Source organism: Lolium rigidum, chromosome 5 (genome assembly GCF_022539505.1).
Source record: "Lolium rigidum isolate FL_2022 chromosome 5, APGP_CSIRO_Lrig_0.1, whole genome shotgun sequence".
Taxonomy (NCBI): Eukaryota; Viridiplantae; Streptophyta; class Magnoliopsida; order Poales; family Poaceae; genus Lolium; species Lolium rigidum.
This window is the reverse complement of record NC_061512.1, coordinates 217,753,599-217,777,209: the sequence shown is the minus strand read 5'-3', so window position 1 is coordinate 217,777,209 and position 23,611 is coordinate 217,753,599. Positions and strand designations below refer to the sequence as shown.

Genomic DNA, 23,611 nt, shown 5'->3' with positions numbered 1-23,611 from the left:
TGTGTGGGCCCCCGTGGCCCCTCTCCGACGGTTCTCGGGTGTTCCGGAAGCTTCGTGGAAAAATAGGATGCTGGGCGTTGATTTCATCCGATTCCGAGAATATTTCCTTACTAGGATTTCGGAACCAAAAACAGCAGAAAACAAGCAATCGGCCCTTCGGCATCTCGTCAATAGGTTAGTTCTGGAAAACGCATAAATATGACACAAAGTATGCATAAAACATGTAGATATTATCAATAATGTGGCATGGAACATAAGAAATTATCGATACGTCGGAGACGTATCATGGTACTACTCCATCTGCTTGTTCAATAGTCACTTCTTCTTTGTTAAAAAAGAACTAGAACTTTGATGTTCTTTCTGTTCTTTCTGTTCTAGCTAGCTCTGGATGGCTTGGTCGATATGGCTAGGGTTTTGTGATGAAAAGGTTTTATATGAACCTATCTTGGTCTTCTTGGTCGACAGCAAGGCCTGGTGCATTTTGGTGACTCCCCTGGCTTTGTGTGCTGGTGTGCATGCACACAGCCTTGTGAGCTGCCTGTGTGGTTCCATGTTGGAACTTGGGAAGTTGGTGGATCAACTCGACTGATATGATCTTATCCTCATATTTGCATCCTTTCTAACCTTCCAAGTGCATCAATTTGCATTTCTTGTTTATGTTTCTTATGCAGGGATCAAAGGATGATCAAGAAAATCATCTCTACTGGATGATAAAAAAGATCAAAGCAGTAGGTAGGTTTAGTTTAGCTAGTTCATCAATTTATTGTAATTTTCTTTTTTTCTTTTATCATTTTCTGAAATGATTATGTAATAATTATTATATTTGGATATCGTAAAGACAATGTATCATGTGTGTGATGATCAATAAAGCTCAATGTTTCTCTAATGAATTTATTGTAATATATCTATTCTTTTATTATTTGAATTATCCAAATAGAATGTTATGTTTGAATTATTACTTGTCATTTTATTTAATGTATTGTTTAAGTTTGAAAATCACTTCAAACTCATTTCAAATTCAACCACTCAACCCTAAGTGTTGAATACAAGTGTTTTCCCTCATTTCAAAATCCTAATTCAAAAGAGATCATGTCCAAGTTTGTCGCACTCTCGAAACCCTAATATATCTAGACTGGTGTCGAGAGAGAAACTTGTTCCCTCTTAGGTTTTATGCAATTAAGCGCGAAATTTCCCCTAGTTTTGCGATGCAATGCACATCCCTTTTCTAATTCTAAACGTCTGAAATCCTGGGATATTACAAAAATCTATCTACGCACCACCATACTAGGTGCGCCGGCGGTAACCTTAGGTATATAAGTTGAAACCGGGGTCCTCCTCTTCCACTTCCTCATTTCCCCCACTTGTGCTCTCCTCTTCTTCCTCTCTTCCTCTTCCTCTTTCTACTCTTCTTCTCCTCCTCCTATCCTCGTCCTCTTACCACTTAGACGCCATGATGCTGCGCCTCGAGCTCCCCTGACCAAGAGCCGCCACCAACACCGTCGCCTCCTCCCCCCTCGGCCTCGAGCTCCTCCTCAGCCTCGAGGTCTGACGATCGACCTCCTCCTTCGCCTCGAGCTCCGGCGACCACGCTGCCTCGAGCTCCTCTTCGGCTTCGACGACCATGCTGCCTTGAGCTCCTCCTCGGCCTTGAGCTCCGATGACCACGCTACCGACACGCCGCCTCGAGCTCCTCCTCACCCTCAAGATCCACATCTGTGCAAAAACAAACTAGGACTCGATTGCTTTCCGATTTTGAACGTAGGGATTTGCTTGTAAAAGCGCCCCCACAAGGCTTTTTTTTTTTGTTTTCTGGAATAACTTACTACCAGCGCACTAGGCATGTGCGTTGGGGATAACTCGCGTTACTGCAAGTGCACAAGCTGGTGCGCCGATGGTAAGCCATTATCACCGGCATGTTCCCACTGGCAGACGCTGGTGTGCCGGCAATAGCCATTTTTGGTGCGCCGGCAACAAAGCTTTTCCTAGTAGTGTTCATTCTTGATTGATTGTGGCTCGAACAAGACAACCTTTTTGGTAGAATGCCTACGGTGGTTTCGTCGCTCGTGGACGTGTTTATGTTTGCGAAGTCTTATTACATACAACTACCTTGATAAATATTGTATAAATGTCGTGTGAAAATTGTTGTTGTGCATAGGCCTACTATGATGAGGGTGAATGTATGAGCTGCATAATCAATAAGGGTGGGCAAGAGCTTAGGCAAATTGCACAAACACAAACAAGAAGTGCAACCAACAGAACTGGATCATATCTGGAGAACCATGATATGGTTATTTGCGAGGCATGAATGGAAATTGGATAAGAGCCCATTTGTGATGTCGAACAAAAAGAGAGCTCTTATTGGAATCGGATATATGATTACTTTCATGATAGATAATGTTATAAGCCCAGTAATTTTGTAAGTGATTGTAATATATTAATTATTATAAATTAAGTTTTAGATACCAATATTTCCATGCCCGTTCGGGGTGCCCTTGCATGCACAAGTTAACAATGCATGTTCTCGATGTCCGCGGCCAAACTGGAATGATACTCCCTCCATCCCGATTTAGAGGGCATATGTGCATCACAAGATCGTTACTTTAGCCAATATAATAGATTATATAACATAAAAATTATATTATTAGAAAGTAGAACATCTAATTTTTTTAATATATATATTTTGTAATATATACCTTGTACTACGTTGGTCAAATTTTTCGACCTAGTAACACGTGCAGATCTATAAACTAAGAGAGAGGTAGCACTATTTTAGGGCGAACTGAGGGCGCCTTCTTGCTAGAATTTACAAAATTCCAACGTTTTCTTCAAACGGGGTTTGTAATATAATACGGTGAAATGGTGAATGTTGGCTCCGACATCAGTGTTGTCACTTATCAGTCTCACACCTGGGTCCTTTCAATTGTGTTTTACCTCAGTTCAAAACGAAAAGTCATATTGGATCATGGGCACCAGTGCTCTCATCGTATTAAAAAAATCGAAAATTATATTTATATGTTTTAAAAAATTATGTAACAAAATTCTAAAAGTACCTAATGATGTACCCCACTAACCTACAAAATCTCAATTTCAAATGTTCTGTTTTTGTGACCTATACAAAAATAACAAAATCTGTTTTCTTTTTGTAGATTTGAATCACTATACTCAGATCTATGCGTTTGTTATTTTTGTGCAGCCTAAAATACACATTATTTTCAGTTGAAAATTTACACGATTATGGGATACAATACCGGCTACATCATGATTTATTTTCAGATTTTTCTGAAGCTTAGAAATATGATTTTTAATTTATTTTTCGAAGTGAGATCACTGACGCCCATGTGCATCAAATCTCTGTCCAGTTCAAAACATATACTCTGGGTACCCATATAGTAGTACATAGTAAATCAAATTTCTACATACGATCACGACTGGGTAACAACCAACCTGCTTTATGTCCATTGCAGTCTTCCTGTTCTGTTAGCTAGAAACTTTTCTTTTTCACGGCTGACCGTGAAAAGGCTGAAAGAGGAAAAACGGCTGACCGGGAGAAGGCTGATGGCCCATACAATGGATAGCCACGGATAAGAGCATCTCCACTCGTCTCCCCACAGAGCCCCCCACGGCCATTTTTTTTCATCCGGACGGCGAAAAACGGCTCAGTCAGGCCCCCGGTTCCTCGTTTTGGTCCGGATTTGAGCCTATTTCCATCCGGACTCCCCATGCCATCCTCGGTTTCCGGGGTCTCCCGGGGACTCCGGATGAAGCTAAACCAACCGTCCACGCCCACGTGTCTCTTCTTTCGTCCGGATTCCCCGAGCCATCCTCTTTTTCCCCGAGAAACGCCGCTTGGGAAGCACACGACTGGGAAATTACTCCTCCCCACGCCAAATCTTCCTCCAATCCGGACGAAAATTTCGCCGGATTTGGGCGTGGGGAGCGCCAACGAGTGGGGATGCTCTAATGGTTCAACAGGATGGGCATTTTCCCCTCAAAAAAAAAATACAGAATGGGCATTGTGCACATGTGACATACTCCCTACATTCCAATGAATAAAATATCCTCGTTTTTCCTATTTTTCATTAACCAAGAACTGTTCTAAATATATACAGATTTTTGGTTCTATAAAATTGGTACCATTAGAAAATGTTTTCAATATGAATTAAAGATACTAATAAAATACAATGTAACTAAGATTTTGTTGCTGAATTTTATCGGCTAAAGTTCGTGTTGGAGTAAGTGTGCGCCGTTTTCCTCGAAGTTAGTATATGATTATGGTATTGCGGGTAAAGGCTCTCAATTATCGGACTACCAGCATAAATAGCATAAGGGCATCTTCCAGCCGCCGATGCATTTCGGACGGCCAAAATATCCGCGTGCGTCCGTTTGCGTCCGTTTGCGTCGGCCCACGGACGCGAAAAAGGTCATGCGTCCGTTTGCGTCGGGGGTGGCTTCAGCAGGCTGACGCATTTCCGGCGCGAGCCAATTTAGGTTCAGAAAATTCAGAAAAGATGTTGTAGCCTCAAATTAGCTCAAATTTGCACGAAATTATAGCCTCAAATTAGCTCAAATTGAGGTCTCGACGCCTTTCTCCTTGGACAACACCTTCTTTGCCGCCTTCGGCTTATCGTTTCGGCCGGTCGGTGGCGGCACGCTTCGCTTCCGCCGGAGCTGCGGCCTCCATTGTAGCTATGGTCGTTGCTATGGGGGAGTTTGGGGCGGCGGCGGATGCGAGGGTTCCCTCGGAATCCATGGCGGTGGCTACGGCGGCGAGGACGTCAATTGCTTCTTGGCTACTGGCGCCGGTCTACTTTGATTTTTCGCGCGGGGAATGGCCACTGGCAATAATGTTATCGATCTCCCTACCACTGACACGTGGGTCCTATGTAAGTTTCGGCAGACGCAAACCTGACGCATATTTGGGTCAGGTTTGCATCGCCGCAGATGGCTCGGTTGCATCGTCCCGCTAGAGCATGGCCCAGACAAATTTTCGGTCTCCAAACGCTCAGCGTCCGTTTGCGTCGCCCCATTGGAGATGCCCTAACAAATATAGGTGGCATCACAATTGTGGTAGCAGTAGTATACAACTTGATTGCTGGTGCTAATCTTGGCATGAAGAAACCAATCAAAGAGAAGCATTCTGATGTTGATGGGAACAACCTTTATATGCTAGATTTGGTTAGATTGAGATTGCCAAAGGCAGAATAATAACAAGGAATGGTTAACATGGCTAGTTCATGACGTGCATGCAGCTTACAGGAAAACCCTGCTGAATATAATTGCAAATCGATATTCGATTCCCGTACTAGCTTCTCGCAAATCGCAATGCGGATCAACGTTCTAATCAGAATTACAAGACACGGAAAAAAGAGAGTTAAACCCTAAGATGTACCGAAGGTCAATGCAGATCTAGCAATTAGACGGCTTCACGCCACGCCATTAGTCTAGCAGGATCGATGGAGTCATGGAGGTGATGTGGTACTCTGTAATTACTGATCAGTACGGTGGCGGCGGCGGTGGTTGGTGCGGCGCTCGAGGAGCCGGCGGCCACATCACTTCTTGGGGCTGCGGGTGGCGGGCGTAGATGGGCACGCCGCAAGGTTCCACCGGCTGTGCTGCCGAGGTGGCGGCCGGTGCGGCCAGGTGCGGTGGCTGCCGCCGTAGGTGATGCTGCTGCTGCTGTCCTTGCGGCTCTGGTTGGTGCTGATGGCCGCGGTGTTCGTCGGCCGCGTCGGCGCTGCCGGAGAGCGACACGGAGAGGGACACCGACGCGTCGTCGTCGGCGGGGAGGCGGTGGAAAGTGGTGTTGGTGAAGGCCGCGGCGACGACGACTACGCTGGTCGCGGCGAAGAGCGGGCCTACGACGGCGCCACCGACGATCTGGCCATGCGGGCCGGCGAGCGAGATGGAGAGACCGGAAGCGGCGGCCGCGGCCTGTGGCGCCACGGCAGCGACGGCCGGGGGCAAGAACGTGGCGGAGATGGAGAGGATCTCGAACCGTCCCTGGAAGACGACGACGGACGGGGCGGCGCCGGGGGCCGCCGGGCAGGGGTGGCGGAGCGAGACGTTGGCGACGGCGCCCGTGCCGGCGAGCACGCAGATCCCGAGTCCGCGTCGGCTCGCGAAGCGGGCGAGCGCCTCGGCGACGTCCCGGCCTCCGGGGATCTCGATCACGTGCGGCCGCATCGCTGCGACGGGCTCGGCCTCCCGCGTGATCACCACGGGCGGCTTCGGCTTGTTCTTGGACCCCGGCGGCCGGCCCCTCCGCTTCTTGGACAGCTCGATGCTCGACCCGTCGCCCCCGCCACCGCCGGAAGCCAGCTGGGTGGTGACGATGGCACCGGGCCCAGGCTCCTTCCTCTCGGCTGTCCCACGACTGTCCACCTCATCAGAGAAGCACTCCAGCTGCTGCTGCTGCTGCTCACCGTGGCCGGGATGGCGGTGGTGCATCTGCTGGGTCTGCGGCGGTGGCGTGGCGAACCCTATGGCCTGCATGTTCGTGCGTTCTTGGTACGCGCTCTCCTTGCTCATGTCTGCCTTGCCGAACGACATGGAGAAGGAAGGGTCGCTTGGTGGCGAATGATGACGACGGTGGTAGTATGAACAATCAAGTAGCTAGAAGAAAGTTGCGGCTGCGACAAGGTCTGCTGTAGAAGCAAGGTCGGCGAGGCAAGTGGCGATGGTAGCTGTGGGTGAGAAAGACGAGAGACTTCTGTAACGGGATGGAGCTAGCGTGGGATAAGAAAGCGAGATATGTTCATATGGAGGTGGGGGCGGAGAAGAGGAAGAGATCAAAGGGGTAGTAGCAGCAGTACGTAGGAACAGGACAGGATGAGCCTGGGCACCGGACCGGAGGCGGTGCTACTGTTGATAAGAGCGACTGGGAGGGTCTTCCCCTCTTTTATCCTTTTGTCTTTTTTCACGACGGTCTAGGGCGCGTTTGGCTGTGTGGGCTGATTTTAGGCTCCACGAGGGCAGAATCTCCGTGTATTGGAGCATGTCCAGTGGCCACTCTAGACCCATTTGCTAAGCGCATCTCCAACAAGGCGACCCGTCTCGTCTAAATTGCGAGGGGCTACTGGATAACCACTGCCAGCAGCTCGCCCTTGAAGGGACCGACACCTAACCGGAGCTGAACAGTTAGACTTTGAAGTGAATGGGATGACAATCACATGTGTTTACTTGATCCGAAAAGGATTGAGTTAACTGATTAGTGAGCCGCAGCGACGCAATCCTGATCTAAATATACGTTTCAGATGTGTTTCAAAGTATCCGCTCGCGTCTGGCGGACGTTTCGTCGGACTCGCCTGGCAGTGACTCAGCCTCGATGCGTCTTCTCAGCCGCGCCAGTACTGGTACCGCTTCAGCAGTCTGCGGCCGCGTAATGGCGATGTGAGGCATCACTTATCTCTGCACGAAGTCATGATGATGCCACGCGTACCGCGGCCGTCGCCTGCCTCCGGCCTATATAAACAGGGGCGTGCGCATGTCATCTCCTCCCACACTAAACCCTAGCCGCCGCACAACCTCCACCTTTGCCACCATGAGCAGCGCCCGCCGCGGCCAGGCTGCCGCGCCTCCACCTCCACCTCCACCTCCGACTCCACCTCCCCCGGCCTCGAGCTCCGACGAGGAGTTCAACGACGACGACAACACCGATGACCTCCTCGACCCGATCAGAGACACCAAATTCCTGGCTGACGTGGAGAAGGAAGCAGAGGAGGAGCGGGCGGCCCATGCGGCGTTCTCTCCCTAAACACCTTAACTAGTTCATAGAAGGGGGCTCTTCTCATCCTCAACATCTGAACAACCTCTACATCATTGATGTTGTAGATGAAGTTCAGATTGGCAATTCTCTCTTGATCTTGAGCATGCATCGGAGTATAAGTCACTGGTGGATACGCGGCTCTCATAACTGGTCTCTTGTGGAGGAGGATGATCCAGAACTGAATCACAGCTACCAGTGCTGATGTCTGGTGGATCAGAATCATTTGGTCAGCCGATCTAACATGAGTGTATGCTAAATCTACCATGTAGTCTGAGCAGTAGATGTGGGGACACAATAAGTTGGGAGAGGCGGTGATTTACCTCCGACATTGCACACGAGGGAGAGTTGCCGAGGTCAGAGAAGAAGAAGACCTTCGTCGGGCGATGCCTGGAGGAAAAGAGGAGGCCAGCAGCTGCGACGGACAAGGGAGAGGAGAAGTAGATCTCGCCCGCGGATCCCTGGCTAGAGCCATCGAAACTAGAGGGTGAAATGGAGAACCGACATTGCCGCCGCCGCAGGTGTCGGCGACGTGGAAATTTGGGGTGTTCTGCTAGGAGGTGACCAAAAAGAGGAGGTGACACTTCTTTTCCGCGAAACACATCGGGCGTTTTCAGTTTCTCCCTCCATCTCGAGCCGGACTCCCGTGCGCACACCGTTTCCACTTCTCACACAGCTGGAGCCTGCATTCAGGGAAACAACCGATTCCGACATACATTGGGCCTGGCTTGAAGTTGCTTTTAGCAGCGTGTGATGGCTACCAAATGCAGGATATCAATTGTAGCACTTTTCGATAAAAAAAAGGTTGTCGATCCCACGAGGAGCTGAATGTATTGATTAATACGGATGAACCTGGGTGAGCACGCACCTATGGATTGACCCGTGTCTAATGACGTAAGGTATAACCGTGAGGTGATAACACGCTCAGAACGACATGATACTCTGCCCTTTTCTCCCTTCTTCCTCCTACAGTCCCATCTACCACCATACTCGCCCCATCCATCTTGGGCAGCACGCCAGCCTGACCACCCACCCGCGAGCGTGCCTGCTTCTGATCCGAGCGCGCATGGGCGCACGACCAACGACGGAGACAAGAGGAGAGTCCTCCGAAAATCGGAGGCCTGGTTCCAATTTGAGGCTGGCTTTGTCCACCGCCATCCCACCTCCACGACCCCGAACCACACCCTCCCCGTGAACCTTTCGATGGTGGCCTCCCTTCTCCCTCTCCCAATGCCACCGGACCTCCAGATCGATGACCCAATCGAGTGAACGGTGCTCCTGGCGACATGGCCTACGCCGTCGCCGAACGCGTGCTGATCAGCAGGCTAGCAATCCAACAACAACAATGCAATTCATTCGTAGGAGATACTAGCATCCAAACTAAACTTGCTAGCACTGATACTATTTATTTGTTTCTATGTGGTACATACTATTTCACTAGTACCAAGTGATGCTATAGACATGTGTCAAAATCATATTCAGCAATGAAGATGTGGTCCATTTCTTAAGACACTGCAACTAAGGTGAAAGGCTCATTGGCAACATGGGAGATACCTTCTTGCAATGTGACCCTCATTGGTAACGCACATATATACTCTAACCCGGTGGATCGTTAGCTAGCGTATATCTCTTACAAGATTACAATATGGCATAGATAATCCAGAAGAATACGTGTAAAAGTGTTGGTCCAAAAGGATAATTCTAGAATTCTGGCTATCTTCTAGAACCGGAGAAATGTGGATTTTCAAGAACGCTAATCCTATGATATGGTGGGTATCTCTTATGAGAATCATCCGAGTCTTAAATGTTTCCTAATGTCTGAAAGTTGGAGAGGATGGCCTTATATAACCCCAATTTTTTATGAAATACAAGATGCTCATTGAATGATAAGAAATTCATGCTTAGTTATACAACACAATTATCGATTGTATTCAAGCAAAGATTTTTAAGTTATGTTCCTAGATGAAACACAATACCTATTTCTAATTAATTCCTTATTGTATATAATCAGTCGAGATAGAATGAGCAGAAAATGGGTTTCATTTAGATTCCCTATTTTAAAAATCACAGATTACTTTTCTTGATAACGAACATAAAAATATGACGAATTAAAGAAGTAATCTACCATGAGCTATGTATCGCTTGCATGACTTACCACAGCTAGGGAAGTAAGATTAAGATCAACAACACTAAAAAAGATTCGTCGACATAGCACAATATAAAATTAAGAAATGCAAAAAAGGGCAGTAATCTCACCTCCTATATTACCATTAAGTAATGATATATTTTCTTCTTTATCTACAATCACCCTAATGCATTGTTTGTTAAGGATTTGTATCTAAATAAACTTGAATTTAACAATGTAAGTTTTATAAATGCATAGTATTTGACTAGCATTTTTTTTTGCTTATGACCTCATGCAAAAGTTGAACTACTGCGTCTGTCTTTATCTACTGTGCTATCTGCGTATTGTCAGAGTCAAGTGCTATAGAGTTTTACCAAAGATGTAGCAAAACGTATCAATCAAGTGCATCATCATAATATTAAATTCAGATAATATAAAAAGTATATGCTATATTCATTCTAGATAGCACATTTTAGAGGCCCGAGCCCGGCCCAGCTTGGCCGTCGAGCTCAAATTTTAAGCCCGAGCCTAACCCGGTATATTCAGTGTTTTTTTCTTTCTTTTGGCATCAAGTTTGATAGTACTAGCGAAAACCGCAAATGTAGCCCGGTTTTATTTTTATTTTCTCAAACTTCAAAACTTTTGATTTCATAGTTTCAGAAAAAATTGTAACATAGACGTAGAGAATGTTGTAATCTATCAGTGTGTAAATTCTCAGAATCAAATACATTTCATTTTACCTCAGTAAAAATAAAAAATCTCACAAAATAATAAAATCTAAATTTTAGAGTACTGTGCATTGCTGTTCAACAATGATGCAATCAAGATTTGTTATTTTTGCTGTGCCCAAAATACAACATATTTCATTTTAAAAATTTATACACTTGTAAATTACAATATTATCTATATCACAGTTTTTTCGAATTGTATTAACATATCTGAGATAAAAATTTCATAGGTAGACCGAGCACAAGAGTAGGAATATAGCCGTAATTTAACCAACAGGAGTGCGGCCGAGGAGTGTGCTTGCGGCCTAGCTCAGCACTTTGACTGTTGGTCACGTGCATATATGCAATGCCCTCCATCACTCATACTAGGCCAGAGGTAGATAGATATAGTAGGCCCGTTCTGCAGCTGGAGCAAGTGCCTGACCTGAGCCTCCTGTAGCATCAATAACTTCGTTTTTCCGTTCTCGCGTAATACGTGTCGCCTGTCGGCGCGCACAGTGATCTAGGTAGTTCTACTAGGATCGGAAGGCAGCAACAGTTTCTGTAGGCAGGGTTCTGAGAGGCCGGCCGGGGCCGCGACGATCGCTTCTCCTGCCCAGGTGACGCAGCGTGCAGTCCCGTTACTGTGAGGTGCTCCAGTGACGATCGCCTCAATCGCAGATCATCGTTCATCATCTTGAACCCCAGGTAAAATTACGCAGAGAAACTATATATATTCTCTCCCTGGGATCTGAAACTCGATCAGCTTCCATGGTCGATCTCAACACACGATGGGTACGTACGCCTCATAATGCAGGGTCGTGCACCGACGCGCGCACGCGGTGCCAACATGATACTGATCGACCTGGCCAGCGAGCAACCTGCATGGGAGAGGAATCATGGCAGCCATGGCCCCCGGCGAACCATCGATCGACCGACGACCAAAACGAGCCATGATCAAGCTAACAATCCCAGTTCCTCCAGGAAAAAGGATGAACAGTCCCCGGCCGGCCGGCAGGCTCTGACCATGCATCAGGCCGGCGCCGAACCTGAATCATGAAAGATGCCGGCCCCCGCCCTGTCCACTCCAGCTCCAGCTCCCACCGGCGACGAAAACGATCAGATTCTTCGGTATCCCAACGACAAAGTTATACTCCAGCCTACGCTACAGGCAAAGCAATCCAGCAGCTAGATGGAATAAAATAACATATCAGCAGGCAGCGCTAGTCCGTGCCCCCACCAGGCACCAGCCTATCGCTTCTGCGCCCATGCATGCCGTCCCATGCAGATGCAGACCTACCTAGCATAGCCTCTGCGTGTAGCCTGCACAGGCACACACACATCCACAGGCGCCCTGGACATTTACACACAACTTTTAAGTGCAACGCTCTCCTTCTGTTGACCACAACAGGCTGGTCTTGCAGGTTGCATTGCATGGTTGTCACCATCTTACATTACGCATGGCATGGTGCATATATATCAGCCAGCCCAAGTGCATGCGGTTAAAGCTAGGAGGAGAATCACAGGAAAAAGTTTGGAGTACCATCACACAACAATGTTGATTATTTGCTAAGCTTGGTAGTCTATCGCATCGTCTCTTGAGCGAATAATAAGCTTAGGAGCACCATGCAGCAGCGATGGCGATTATTGTTGTAGTAGTATACGGCAACCTTCCAGTCTGAAGACGCTAGATCTGCTCTTCTGGCCGGCTACATGGAATGGGCGTCGTATCCTGGGCCCCAGCCTCCATACATGGCACCTGGAAAACAAAATACAGCTAATCAGCAATGTTTCCAAGCAAATATATATAAAAACTGGTTTATTGTAGAGCTGGAGGAATTTCCAAGTGGTTGCTGTGCAGGGTAGGCAACATGAGGAAGAACCTAGAGGGCTCCAAGCAAAATATGATTTACTACTATAAGATTGCTCCCATGAAATACATTCTGATATACACCTGTTTGCAATGGCAGAAAACTTTTCTAGTAACAGGTAAGAAGTGATATATGCACAGGCAAAAGCAACTTGACAACTAAAATAATAGCCAACAGGTGCTGCTGATTGGTTCTCGGCATCTTCTAAGATCTGCCACTCAGCCGCTGTCAAAACTACATTGACGTGTTACTTAAGATATTCTGTAAACACTACAAGGCCCAGCTTGGAAGGCAGCAACTCAAAACGTCGGAACAGGATTTTTTTTTGCAAAATGCAAACACTACATATTTGCAATGACAGCAAACTTCTCTAACCGGTAACAAGTAATATGCATAGAGAAAACGCAACTTGGCAAAATGACAATCAAAATAATAGCCCATAGAACTAGAAGGTAGTGTTGTTATCTGTCTCAGCATCTTCTAAGATCCGTTACCCAGCTAGCCGCTGCCACAACTACACTACCGTGTTATTTATCCAAGGCAAGATATTCTGTAAACACTACAAGGCCCTGTTTGGAACGTGGGAACTCAAAAAGTACGATTAGGAAAAATGCATAAACTGATGTCATCTATCCTAAACTGATACAGGAAGCAAAACCACATGGGGGTTTCAAAAACTTCATTTGGTTGTTACACAGGAAAACACGGGAAATGTAGACACAAGTAGATGAAAATATGAGGTGAGTAGTTTTGCTCCAAAATTCCTACAGAAGGACTCTTATGGCGTGTTTGATTCGCAAGATTGTCAGAGCGCAGGAATAGGAAAGTTGCTGGATTAAAATGTCATGTTTAGTTGAATCCTACATAATTTAGAACCTACGGGATATTTCTTGAAGTAGTACTTGGCTTGCAAAAAAAAAAACAAAGGAATTGTAACATGAGGTTTGAGTAGATGGAAAATTTTCTCCCAAACATAGTGCAATGTAATCCTATATGAAAAAAAAATCCTATGCACTCCTTAGGGCCTGTTTGATTCAAAGGATTTTTAAAGGAACCTTTTAGGATTATTACCCGTAGGAATTTTTCCTATAACGGTCATTTCATTTAAAGGATTGAACTCTCCAATATTCACGTGGATTGCTTCTATAATACAATCCCATATGATTTCTAGCAACTCCTCTTGGAAATTTTCCTATGTGCCTATGATAACTATGACATTTACTCAATCTCCATAAAAAGTTCCGCGCTTTTTCTGTGGTGCAACCAAACAAATACTGCAACTAATCTTGTGTTTTATATTCCTATAGGATTTCACATGCCATGACATAGTGTTCCTGCGTTTTTTCTATTCATGTGGTTTCAGAATCTTTTGAATCAAACATGCCCTAAGGATTGCAATCCTACAAATAAAACAGTGCACCTTGGGAAAAAATCCTACAAACAAAAATCCTAGAGAATTCCTATAGCTTTCATTTGAATCAAACAAGACCTAATGGATTCCTATTCCTTTGTGCTAACGACACCATATGAATTTTTCCTACATGAATCATATCCTCCAAAATTCCTTCGCTTTTCCTTTGTTCAAACGGGGCATAAATTTGTATATACTCCTCGAGGCATATATCATAAACCAAAGGGTTGTTCCCTATCTTTCAATAAAAATGTTTAAGTTAATAGATGTGCAATATGATACAAGCAACCTATTTTGCAAAATGCACTTATGTTTACAAAATTTTAGAAAATAAAAAAATTATGCAAGAAAATCATAGATGTGCATCATGATGTACATGGAACTGCAAGTTCATACAAAGAAATAAAGTGATTATGAAACAGGGAAATACTCATAATTGCAACTTCGCTTTTGTTTCTATTTGGTTAAGAGGTGATATTGTTTCCTTGTGTATTTTCATGAGCGTAGACACGTACAAAGCATGATATTCATTTGTGTTGGATCCTTTCTTGGGTTTAATTTAGTAAATTGGAAAGTCTAAAGATTTCAGTCGGATTCATATGATGTGGTATTTTTTTTGGTTTAAACACAACATAATTCCAATGGATACCTTCCATGCTAAACAGCTAAACGACACTTACTCCACTATAAACAAATGGTGTTTCATGGATGGAGACAGTGAAAATCTATAACAAATAGACTTGACTATCAATTTTACATTTGCAAATGTTATGAAGTATTATGTTGCTTAAATTTTAGAAAAACAAGCTCTTACACAAGTAATGTGGTCTTAATGATAAGAGGATTGGAAGACCAAGCATAAACACACGCAACAAAAGCTAATGCCCTGATAGCATTTTAACCATGCATAGCTCCTCGGTTATGTTTCTTAGCTGCTATCGGTTAACATGGGTTAAATGAAAGTACAAATCGAGGTAAAATATACTCCATAAACTATAGGGTTCTAGTCCTTGGAAACCCCAAATGAAAGCCGATCAGTTTCAATAATCTGAAAATAATATTTTGAAGTTATAAAATCTAATAAAAAGAAAACCCAGACGTATACTATAAGCGTGAAAATCTCAATGTGAAATATTCTGTATTCTAGGCTACATAAAAATAAAATCATTGGCTACCTCCAAACAAACTTTTTAATGGTCGTCTTTCAAAAATAAAAATAAAAAGGAAGTAGTATGATATTCACTTTTTTAATTTTTTTGAATGTTTTCTTCAATTTTTTGAATGGCCTTTTTTCCAATTTTTTAGAATTGAAAGTATGATTTTCAAAATAAAAAAAAGGACTCCCTGTAACTCGGCATCCATTAGTCTGTACTCTTTGGTACTTCATAAACAAACATTTACAGGCCACATGCACTCTTATGACATGTTTGCGCAAGTCAACAGTAAACTATTGGGTCATGTTGATCCATTATGTAAGAACTATGGTTGAAGCTTGTACAGTGCCACTAAGAGCAAGTACAATAAAGTGTAGGCTATAAGATTTAAAATAATATAGTTTTGCTGAGTTGGATGAGAGAGAAGAGGAGAGAAGAGAAGCAGGCTACAGATAATAGCCAGCTGCAGCGCATGCTCATAGGCACTTTGTGAGATTGCAAGGTAGGCCATATGCATATAAACTAGTTCGTGCTAGTATGTAACTATTGTATGAGCTGACTACAAGTAGACTATAAATAACATGACAAAAACATATAGCCAACTGCTGACTCTTCTGTTGTTCTTGCTCTAAGTAACCAACTCCCATCTGTTTTTCAAAATTACACATAGACTTTAAAGTCTGATATCACCATTGTCCCTGCATGGTGCTCAATGCAGGAAAGAAAATAGGCAATTTAAATTAACAAGGAATATAATTTTTTCCCTAAATAAAAATTGTGCAAGTTTGACCAAGTATTTTAAAATAGCATATATAATACTAAACAGGTACATTATTAACACATGCTTTGTGACTGATTTACCAATGTTGATTTGATATTTTAGACGTTGCTGATATCTGTAAAAATTGGACAAATTTAAAAGTTAAACTTAAAAGAAAGTTGTATGTCTTATATTTTGGGAAGGATGTAGTAAATAACTATAGGGAGGGAGTGATAGAGTTTGTTAAAAAAATTAACACTTCAGTGGTGGGACACACTTCACACTGGGCTAGCACAGTGCTTATGCTTAAGAGGTTAGTAACAGAATAATATTATTTTGGTTTGCCTCTTTCAAGTAATTAGGTGCTAATTTGTAGCATATATGAGTCGACACTTACATGTCCTTATGCATATAACACATCTAAACAATTGAGAACAATGCAACATCTAAGTTAATGAAAATAGGTATCTTAGTATATTTAAGATATAATTTTTAAATTTTTATGATATCGAAATACTCATCTTTTTCAAAATATGCAGGTAATGAAATATTTTTAACAGATTAAACAAGTCAGAGTCATGCATGTCCCTATGCATATAACGCATCTAAACAATTGACAACAGTGCAACATCTAAGTTAATGAAAATAGGTATTTCAGTATATTTTGGATATAGATTTTAAAACTTTATGATATGGAAATACACTTTTTAGAAAATACCGCATGTAATTAGATCTTTTTAACAGATAAGCAATCAGAAATTTAGGGGCCCTTTAGCTTAATATGCTGGCCCGAGAACATAAAGTGAAAGGAACCAAAAATCTGAGCAGAAAATATTATAATGTCAAAGTTAAGGGCTTGTGAAATCAAAATGTAAGTTCAGGAACATGAATGTCATGCCATCCATGTTAAAAACTTATACTACCTCAGTCTATGAATAGACGGTATAAGATTTGTTTAAATTTGGAAGTATCAAGACCCTGTTTAGTGTTTAGATACATTCAAATTTAGACAAACCTCGGACGTTTATTTATGGATGGAGGGAGTAAAAAAAACATTGGGATATCCGAGTAAAAAAAAAGGCATGGTTATCAACTTATCATACATACAATCACGAATTTGAAATCTTTTTGTTTTTTCGGAAATCTAAAACTAACTCATGCCAACCTCGAAAAAAAAAACTCAGGCAAAATCACAACAAATTAGAGTGTTTTTAGGGCAAATCTACAAGAGACTGGAGCTTAGAATAGAAGTAACTATCCTAAATGGAACTGAAGGAAACATAGGCTTGTTCAGAAGGCTCTGGCCTGCTTCATTACGGCCTGCCAGGCCGGTTAAACTTCAACAGATATTGCCGACCAGCCTGTGCAGACTTAAGATGGGCTGGGCTGCCACTGAGGGCATGTTATGGCAAGGAAACTTAAATTCAGAAGAGAAACTGTCCTTGCTGGGGGAAATTAATCGAGTATCAATCGTATCTAGTGCAAAGTACTTTCGCTGTGTAACATCATGCAAATTACTGTCAAATATTTTTCAGATTTTTTTTGAATCTACTAGTAGTGTCCAACATGTTCAAGACCTAACCAAATTGTTTTAACCTAACCCTATACAAACTGAAAGAGAAAAGAAAAATGCAAGACATCTCCTTTGTGTTTCTCATCTCTCCCGATATGTATGAAGTCAGATCATCAAATTTGGTGAATATCATGAACATTTTAAAAAACATTCGTTTTTTCAAAAAACCATATTACTCCCTCCGATCCATAAAAACTGTCATGGGTTTAGTTTATTTTTGACTAAAAATGAACTAAACTCACAACATTTTTAATGGATTTGCATTTGAGGGAGCTAGTGCTTTGCATGATCTTGAGCGCTGAGAATACCTTGCACTGATACCACCCTAGTAGTCCACCCAACTACGACCATGACGATGGAAGAATAGACACCATTTGTTTTTATGAACTGCCCCTCTATTAATTGCAATGGCATGTTTATACAGGATAAATTATTTATCTTTCTCTACAACCCAGGCCCTCTGTACCGAAAACTGTGGCTCGTTCAGCCTTCTACCTACAATAACCCCAACCATGATCAACCTCCGCTGTCATCCTACTGCTACCTTGTTCTGTTAACTTACAAATACTGTTACTACTACCACTACTTCTGCTACTAATACTAAGACTGCCTGGGTATTTACCTTGGTCAGGATAGAACACGGATAGGTTTTCCCCACCCTCATTCCAAACCCCTCTGCTTGCTTTATGATTGAGCTGTTGCAGCCTTTCAACCTCACCCTGATCCGCATATTCAGTTGAGGAGCTAGGGTTCAAGCTAGACCTTCGCGAATAGCTAAGCTCGTGTTCCTCAGGTATAAGCACTGAGCTTACCAGGTTGATTTGATCCGAGCTTCCAAATATGAAATCGTAGTCCTCCATGCTGCCTGAGTTCCTTGTGCTGTCAGTGCTATCGCTGCCCAAAGTACCGGTTGACCCTGCGTCGGAATTGCTGAATATCGAAGAACTCCCGCTTGGACTTGTAGACTCTGATACTAGATACAATGAGTCATCAAATGTATCCAATGTGTAGGTGTTGTCATACACTATATGATCTGTATATGATTGCCCACCTTGGTGCCTGCTCAGGTAACTGCCTCCTTCCAATGAAGTTGGTTCTGGATCTACTGTTTGGCTGGCTTTCTTTCTGCGTGATGGGTCTTGTTGAACAACCACTTTCCTTAAAGAGCTTGGAGCCCGTGGTGAACACCTGACGTATTTAATGTGAAAGAATTTAGGATGGCCAACAAATTTAACAAAGCAATACATCATACATGGGATAACAGTGGTGTATTTACCTCGCATAGAGCAGCATATATGCACACTTCAAGTGAACTTCTTCCAGAGAAACAGGTTTTACCTAAAGACAATGCGGAAGAGTACTTAGCAGGGACAAATGATTCACATCGGCACATGATAATCGTTCTTATGGTATTAACATATGTCCCTGGGAAAGAAGTTTTTTGTTTAAAGAAAAATAAATCTGCATCTGTCAATGTTTCCAACAAGAGGTCTAGTACTAGATTAGATATTTAGAAAAGAAGTCCAGATATAAGCAGCACATAATCAGCATAAATGATCTTCCGATATGCAAAAGGGTGTTCTAAGAGGATCTAGGAAGTATTATTTACCTGGCTATCATCCATCTCGTGCCACTTCCCATGTGAGTCCTTGACATAACATACATAATGACCAGAAAAGGATGCATTATTAATATCACGATGGACAACCACAGCATATAGCCCGTACACAGGGGAACAATCATGTGTCGTACTCATGTAGCTAGACAAATTCAAGTACTCCGGGAACCTGATGGCCTTGTTGATTTTACCGAACATACCAGACTGTTGAAGAAAAAGGAGCTATAATGAACAAAAACAAAACTACAAAAGTTTGATCCAAACCCAACACAAGAAAACAGCACGCACGCATGATTTGATGTACTCCCTCAGATCCATAACAAGTTTCGGGAACTTAGTACAAAAATTATACTAACTTAGTACCAAATCCCCGACACTTATTATGGATCGGAGGGACAAACAATTTCGTGAGTCCACGGACTGGTGAAAACAACCTAATATTCTTAACGATACCTGGTATCTTTTCAATGCAATAGTCAGGATATTAGGTGCTTCTGATATTGTCAACTTCTTTTTGGCACGTTCATATGAATTGCATCTGATGATGAAAAAATAAGTTAAGGTATCAGAATTCAAAGCAAAACCAGGGTTAGGTACCATCAAGTACCAGAAGAAGATACACTAATTTACCCAATAGACAATTCTCGCAAATAAATGATATAAAAAGATGGTCAACCGCAAATCCTACAGTTGAGTGAATTCAGTAGAAGAGCTAGTGTTATATTGCTACTATAAAAGTGATCACAGCTTTGTTTCAAGATCAGCTGCCAACCTGCCACAATAGAACTCTTAATCGAAAGTTTAATTGGTCATCTGGAGTGACAAATACAAGGAATGTAATATATACAAAGCAAAAGAACAAGAGAACGAACAAGAGAACAAAATGAACCAACCTGATGCAATGGTATTTATTGTCACCATCTAAGATTTCTTTAGATGTAAATCGATGAAGTGCGTCTTCAAGGGTACTGATAGCCCCATCTATTTCAACAGTAAGATCCATAATACGTTCACGCTGTTCTGAACTGGCCTTGCACTTTGTGCATTTGATCTAGGAAAAAGGGATTAAATGATTAATAAATAATGGAAGATGATGTTATATACTATATATGCAACAGTAGCACCCAAGAATCATAAAATTTGGAAAGTTCCGCCCTCTATGGGGAGAAAACCTTAGATCGTAGATAGCCCCCAAACATCAATTGCATCAGTGTAGCTTCTTCAGATAACTCATGCCCACCATCTGTATTGGCTTCGTTCATAATGGCAGATTGCATAGTATCGATTGCGTACCTGTTAAATTTCATTCAGTGTGGTTCAATGAAAACACTACTCGTTGTGAGAAAACTTAACTAGTTTAAAACAGGACATATTCTAAAAGGGTAAATATAAGTCCCTTTGATTAAAATGCCTGATATCTAACAAGCAAGATACACACTTTTATAGCCAGATACCAAATTTGTTTGGTTTATGCAATATATTGTAGTTACACTGCTGTATGTTGAACCGTAAAGATTCCAACTTCTAAACAATCCTAGTACTAACAAAAAAATATTATAACAAAAGAACTGATTGTTTTAGGATCCAAAACCTCCTACAAGTAGGTTATTTCTCACCATAGAGTAAAAAACAGATACACGACAAGTTGGTTATTGAGCTCCACGTATATTCCTATCTGGGCGGAGCACAAGATTAATAGCCTTGAAGTCCCATTTTTGCCCTTCTTGTTTTTAAAAGATGGGTCCTAATTTTTGCATCCACAATTTTAACAATCCAAAGCGAGTTCATGTGGCATTTGGATTTTGTGGTATGTGAATACTAATTATGCTTGCCAATAGATCAATCTAGGAGGATTGCAACAAATCTCTGAATGTAAAAAACAAGTTCCCTTCTATTTTAAACAAGACAAGGTGCATGCGCTAAATGAGCAGGAGGAACATTGCATAACTATGTCAATAATCTTTGTAATGCTAATACTGAATAACCACCTCTACAAACATGAACTAGCAGAGAAGGGATAATACCATCACCTGCACTAGTCGAAATATCAAAAGAATGTTTACCCTGTCAAAACTAGTGACCAGTTCAACGCGTTGTTCAAAAAAATGGTGATTAGACATGTTAGTAGAGCAGCAGCGAAGCAGTTACTTTAGTCACAGGAAAATAAGAATTTCCTGTGTGAAGGGCAATAGAAGAAGCTTCGTTAATATGTTCAAATATAAGATAGGCACCCCCCCTCCTCCCAACCACCCACAACAACACACATCCGATATAGCATGAGTGAATGACAGGTAGAAGGGTGAGGTATTATAATTTCAGCTCAAGAATATGAGGAACAAAAAATCTCACCTGAGAAACTCATGAGCATCTTCCTGTTCGCCTGGGCCAAAGCTACTTCCAATCTCACTCAAGTGAGATAGTATTCCGGTAGGTGATAATGGAGATTGTCCTCGCTTACCCTCCATAATGAGTCTTTCAAACTCACACAAAAAGCACCATACCTTGTTGGAACCTACAAAATGCAATAGTCATGTACTGTAATTCAAAAGAGTGTGGTAACACAAGAAATACAAGTTTAGCATTAAGTTACAATTTTTCGAATGAAGTCCTTCCAGAAGGTACGCTGTAAGTGGCCGTGTAAATGTCAAACACTGAATAACAACATTTGCGTAGCAACTGTAAAAGAAACAAAGAAGGTTAGCCAGAAACAACAGCATTAAAGCGCTACACTCAGATTCAATAAATTATTTACAATCATGACATGAAGTGCCTAATATGTTCAACGTCAATCAGTTATATAAGAAATCGAAAAGTGTGCATCATATGTTACATATGATGCATGGGCTATAGCGTGCGCCGTCCACCACGACCTTTCGTGTCGGACACGATTAGCAGTTGTGAATCCCTGCCACTGGGCTCTAGTCCTGAGTAATATTTATGTCCAAATAGAAACTATAGTTCAAGTTTTGTTACAATAAAGGACTAGAAAGTGAAACCATTGACTATAGGAAACATCATTTCATGTTCTTTGATTTCATCATTATTGATATGAAAACCACGTAAATTTAATGAACATAATATTTCTTCGCTAAATACATGAAGCACATCACAAGAAAAGTACTAATAATATTTATTGTTCTTTGATTTCATCTATATTGATATGAAAACGACATAAATTCTAATGAACCTAATATTTCTTCGCTAAATACATGAAGCGCATCACAAGAAAAGTACTGAAATAATATTACCCATAAAGGCATGACTAAAGTGGACTGGGTCAAAAATGTTAGTGCGACAAAATCATTCATAAAACTGTCGCATCTGGGCTCAAATGAAACGGCAATAAGATAATATTTTAGGGAAGGTCTTCTAAGGAAATAGTTCAATAGTGATAGGTATTAACATTATCCAAATAATAACTTATAGGATACACCTAATAAAAGCACATGAATGTTCAGCACCCTTGGTTCCAAAATAGATATTTCACAGTTTAATCAATTGTTTACCTATTCCCAAGGTTACATAGACCAAAAGGATGTAACTCCACCTTCTCAAAGTTGTACAGCTTGACGAAAAGTTCATACTGAAAAAGATTATGACACATTTAGATAACCATTAGGTTGAACACATAACAGTATCTGTTAGATATTAATTGAGCAATCCAATTTCGATATACCGATTCAGATGTGCTCACAAATATTGGAGCAGTTTGTTGTGTGATCAAACTTTTCGCCGTTGATAGATTATTTGGCACCATAACACTGCTCTCCGATCTCACGGAAGTTTCGATAAGATTATCTGCCTTTTTAGATGGATTACCCGCTGCGAAGTGTGCACCAGCATGACTGGAAGAAACTTTTTCACTAGTTGGCAATGATGGCAAACTTCTAGAACTTTTAAGGTTATCTATGCAAGGAGCTTGTGCGCTAGATTGCTCCATTTCAGATTCTAACCCAGCAGATCTATCAGCTTGCAAGCTAGAGTTGTCTGCTGGAATGTGAGATGGAGAGCCATTTTCACTAACAGAAGCGCCCTTGACTTTGCAAGCTTCACCAGAAGTTGGAAAACTTGAGCAATCAGCAGATTCTGTATGCTCTGTAACACTACAAAATGTAAACATATTGTTGTCATGTTCAGAAGCCTCTGCGGTGTTGGATGCCTTCCCAAAGGGCATCTCCTTGCTTTCATCATTTAAACACTTTGCAACACAGTTTTCCTTAGAAGATTCGGGCATAACAGCGATGGAACTTTTTGTTTTAACTGCTGGCTCTACTCCTTCCACCACACTTTCTTCATTTGAGCTATTGCATTCAACTCCTTTCTCCGCCGAAGAAGCTTTTACTGTACCGTCTTTCCTAGCATCAACACTTTGTGGATGGCATTCATCTTTGTGTCCTTGTCTCCAGTGAGCTATCTGGCATTTGAAGGTACTGCAACCAAAAAAGAGGGAAGTTAAGGAAGTAGAAGAGTATATACAGTAGGATTCCTCATACCACACACAATATTAACCATCTGCTCGGACAATGAGTGCTAACTTCCTTCGATTGATACCGTACAAGATACAATATATCTTACAGTCTAATATGGGAATCAATAATAACACTCGTAATTTATGCAGGAATTTGTCTGA

At 42.3% G+C, this 23,611-nt stretch overlaps 2 protein-coding genes across 2 annotated transcripts; both read right to left on the bottom strand.

Annotated features, from left to right (window-relative positions):
• Window positions 1-5,493: 5,493 nt before the first annotated feature.
• Window positions 5,494-6,549, bottom strand: LOC124652002 (AT-hook motif nuclear-localized protein 17-like). The gene has a single exon (XM_047191022.1). It carries the CDS (start codon window positions 6,547-6,549, stop codon window positions 5,494-5,496), a length of 1,056 nt encoding a protein of 351 aa, XP_047046978.1.
• An 11,276-nt stretch (window positions 6,550-17,825) lies between these two features.
• LOC124655286 (ubiquitin carboxyl-terminal hydrolase 18-like) lies at window positions 17,826-23,311 on the bottom strand. Its single transcript, XM_047194205.1, has 10 exons — window positions 22,676-23,311; window positions 22,488-22,564; window positions 21,572-21,657; window positions 21,331-21,493; window positions 20,154-20,274; window positions 19,875-20,032; window positions 19,435-19,519; window positions 18,973-19,185; window positions 18,640-18,701; window positions 17,826-18,551 (listed from the first exon to the last, which is right to left on the bottom strand). Exons 1-10 carry the CDS (start codon window positions 23,213-23,215, stop codon window positions 17,855-17,857), a joined length of 2,202 nt encoding a protein of 733 aa, XP_047050161.1. The 5' UTR covers window positions 23,216-23,311; the 3' UTR covers window positions 17,826-17,854.
• Window positions 23,312-23,611: the final 300 nt, after the last annotated feature.

What these genes read in the sequence shown, in the direction of transcription:
- LOC124652002 (XM_047191022.1), bottom strand. Translation starts at nt 6,549, where the DNA reads ATGTCGTTCGGCAAGGCAGACATGAGCAAGGAGAGCGCGTACCAAGAA.
- LOC124655286 (XM_047194205.1), bottom strand. Translation starts at nt 23,215, where the DNA reads ATGCCCGAATCTTCTAAGGAAAACTGTGTTGCAAAGTGTTTAAATGAT. An exon ending in AACAAACTGCTCCAATATTT is followed by an intron (nt 22,565 to 22,675) that starts GTGAGCACATCT and finishes AATCTTTTTCAG; the next exon opens with TATGAACTTTTCGTCAAGCT. An exon ending in AATAAATACCATTGCATCAG is followed by an intron (nt 19,520 to 19,874) that starts GTTGGTTCATTT and finishes TTTCATCATCAG; the next exon opens with ATGCAATTCATATGAACGTG.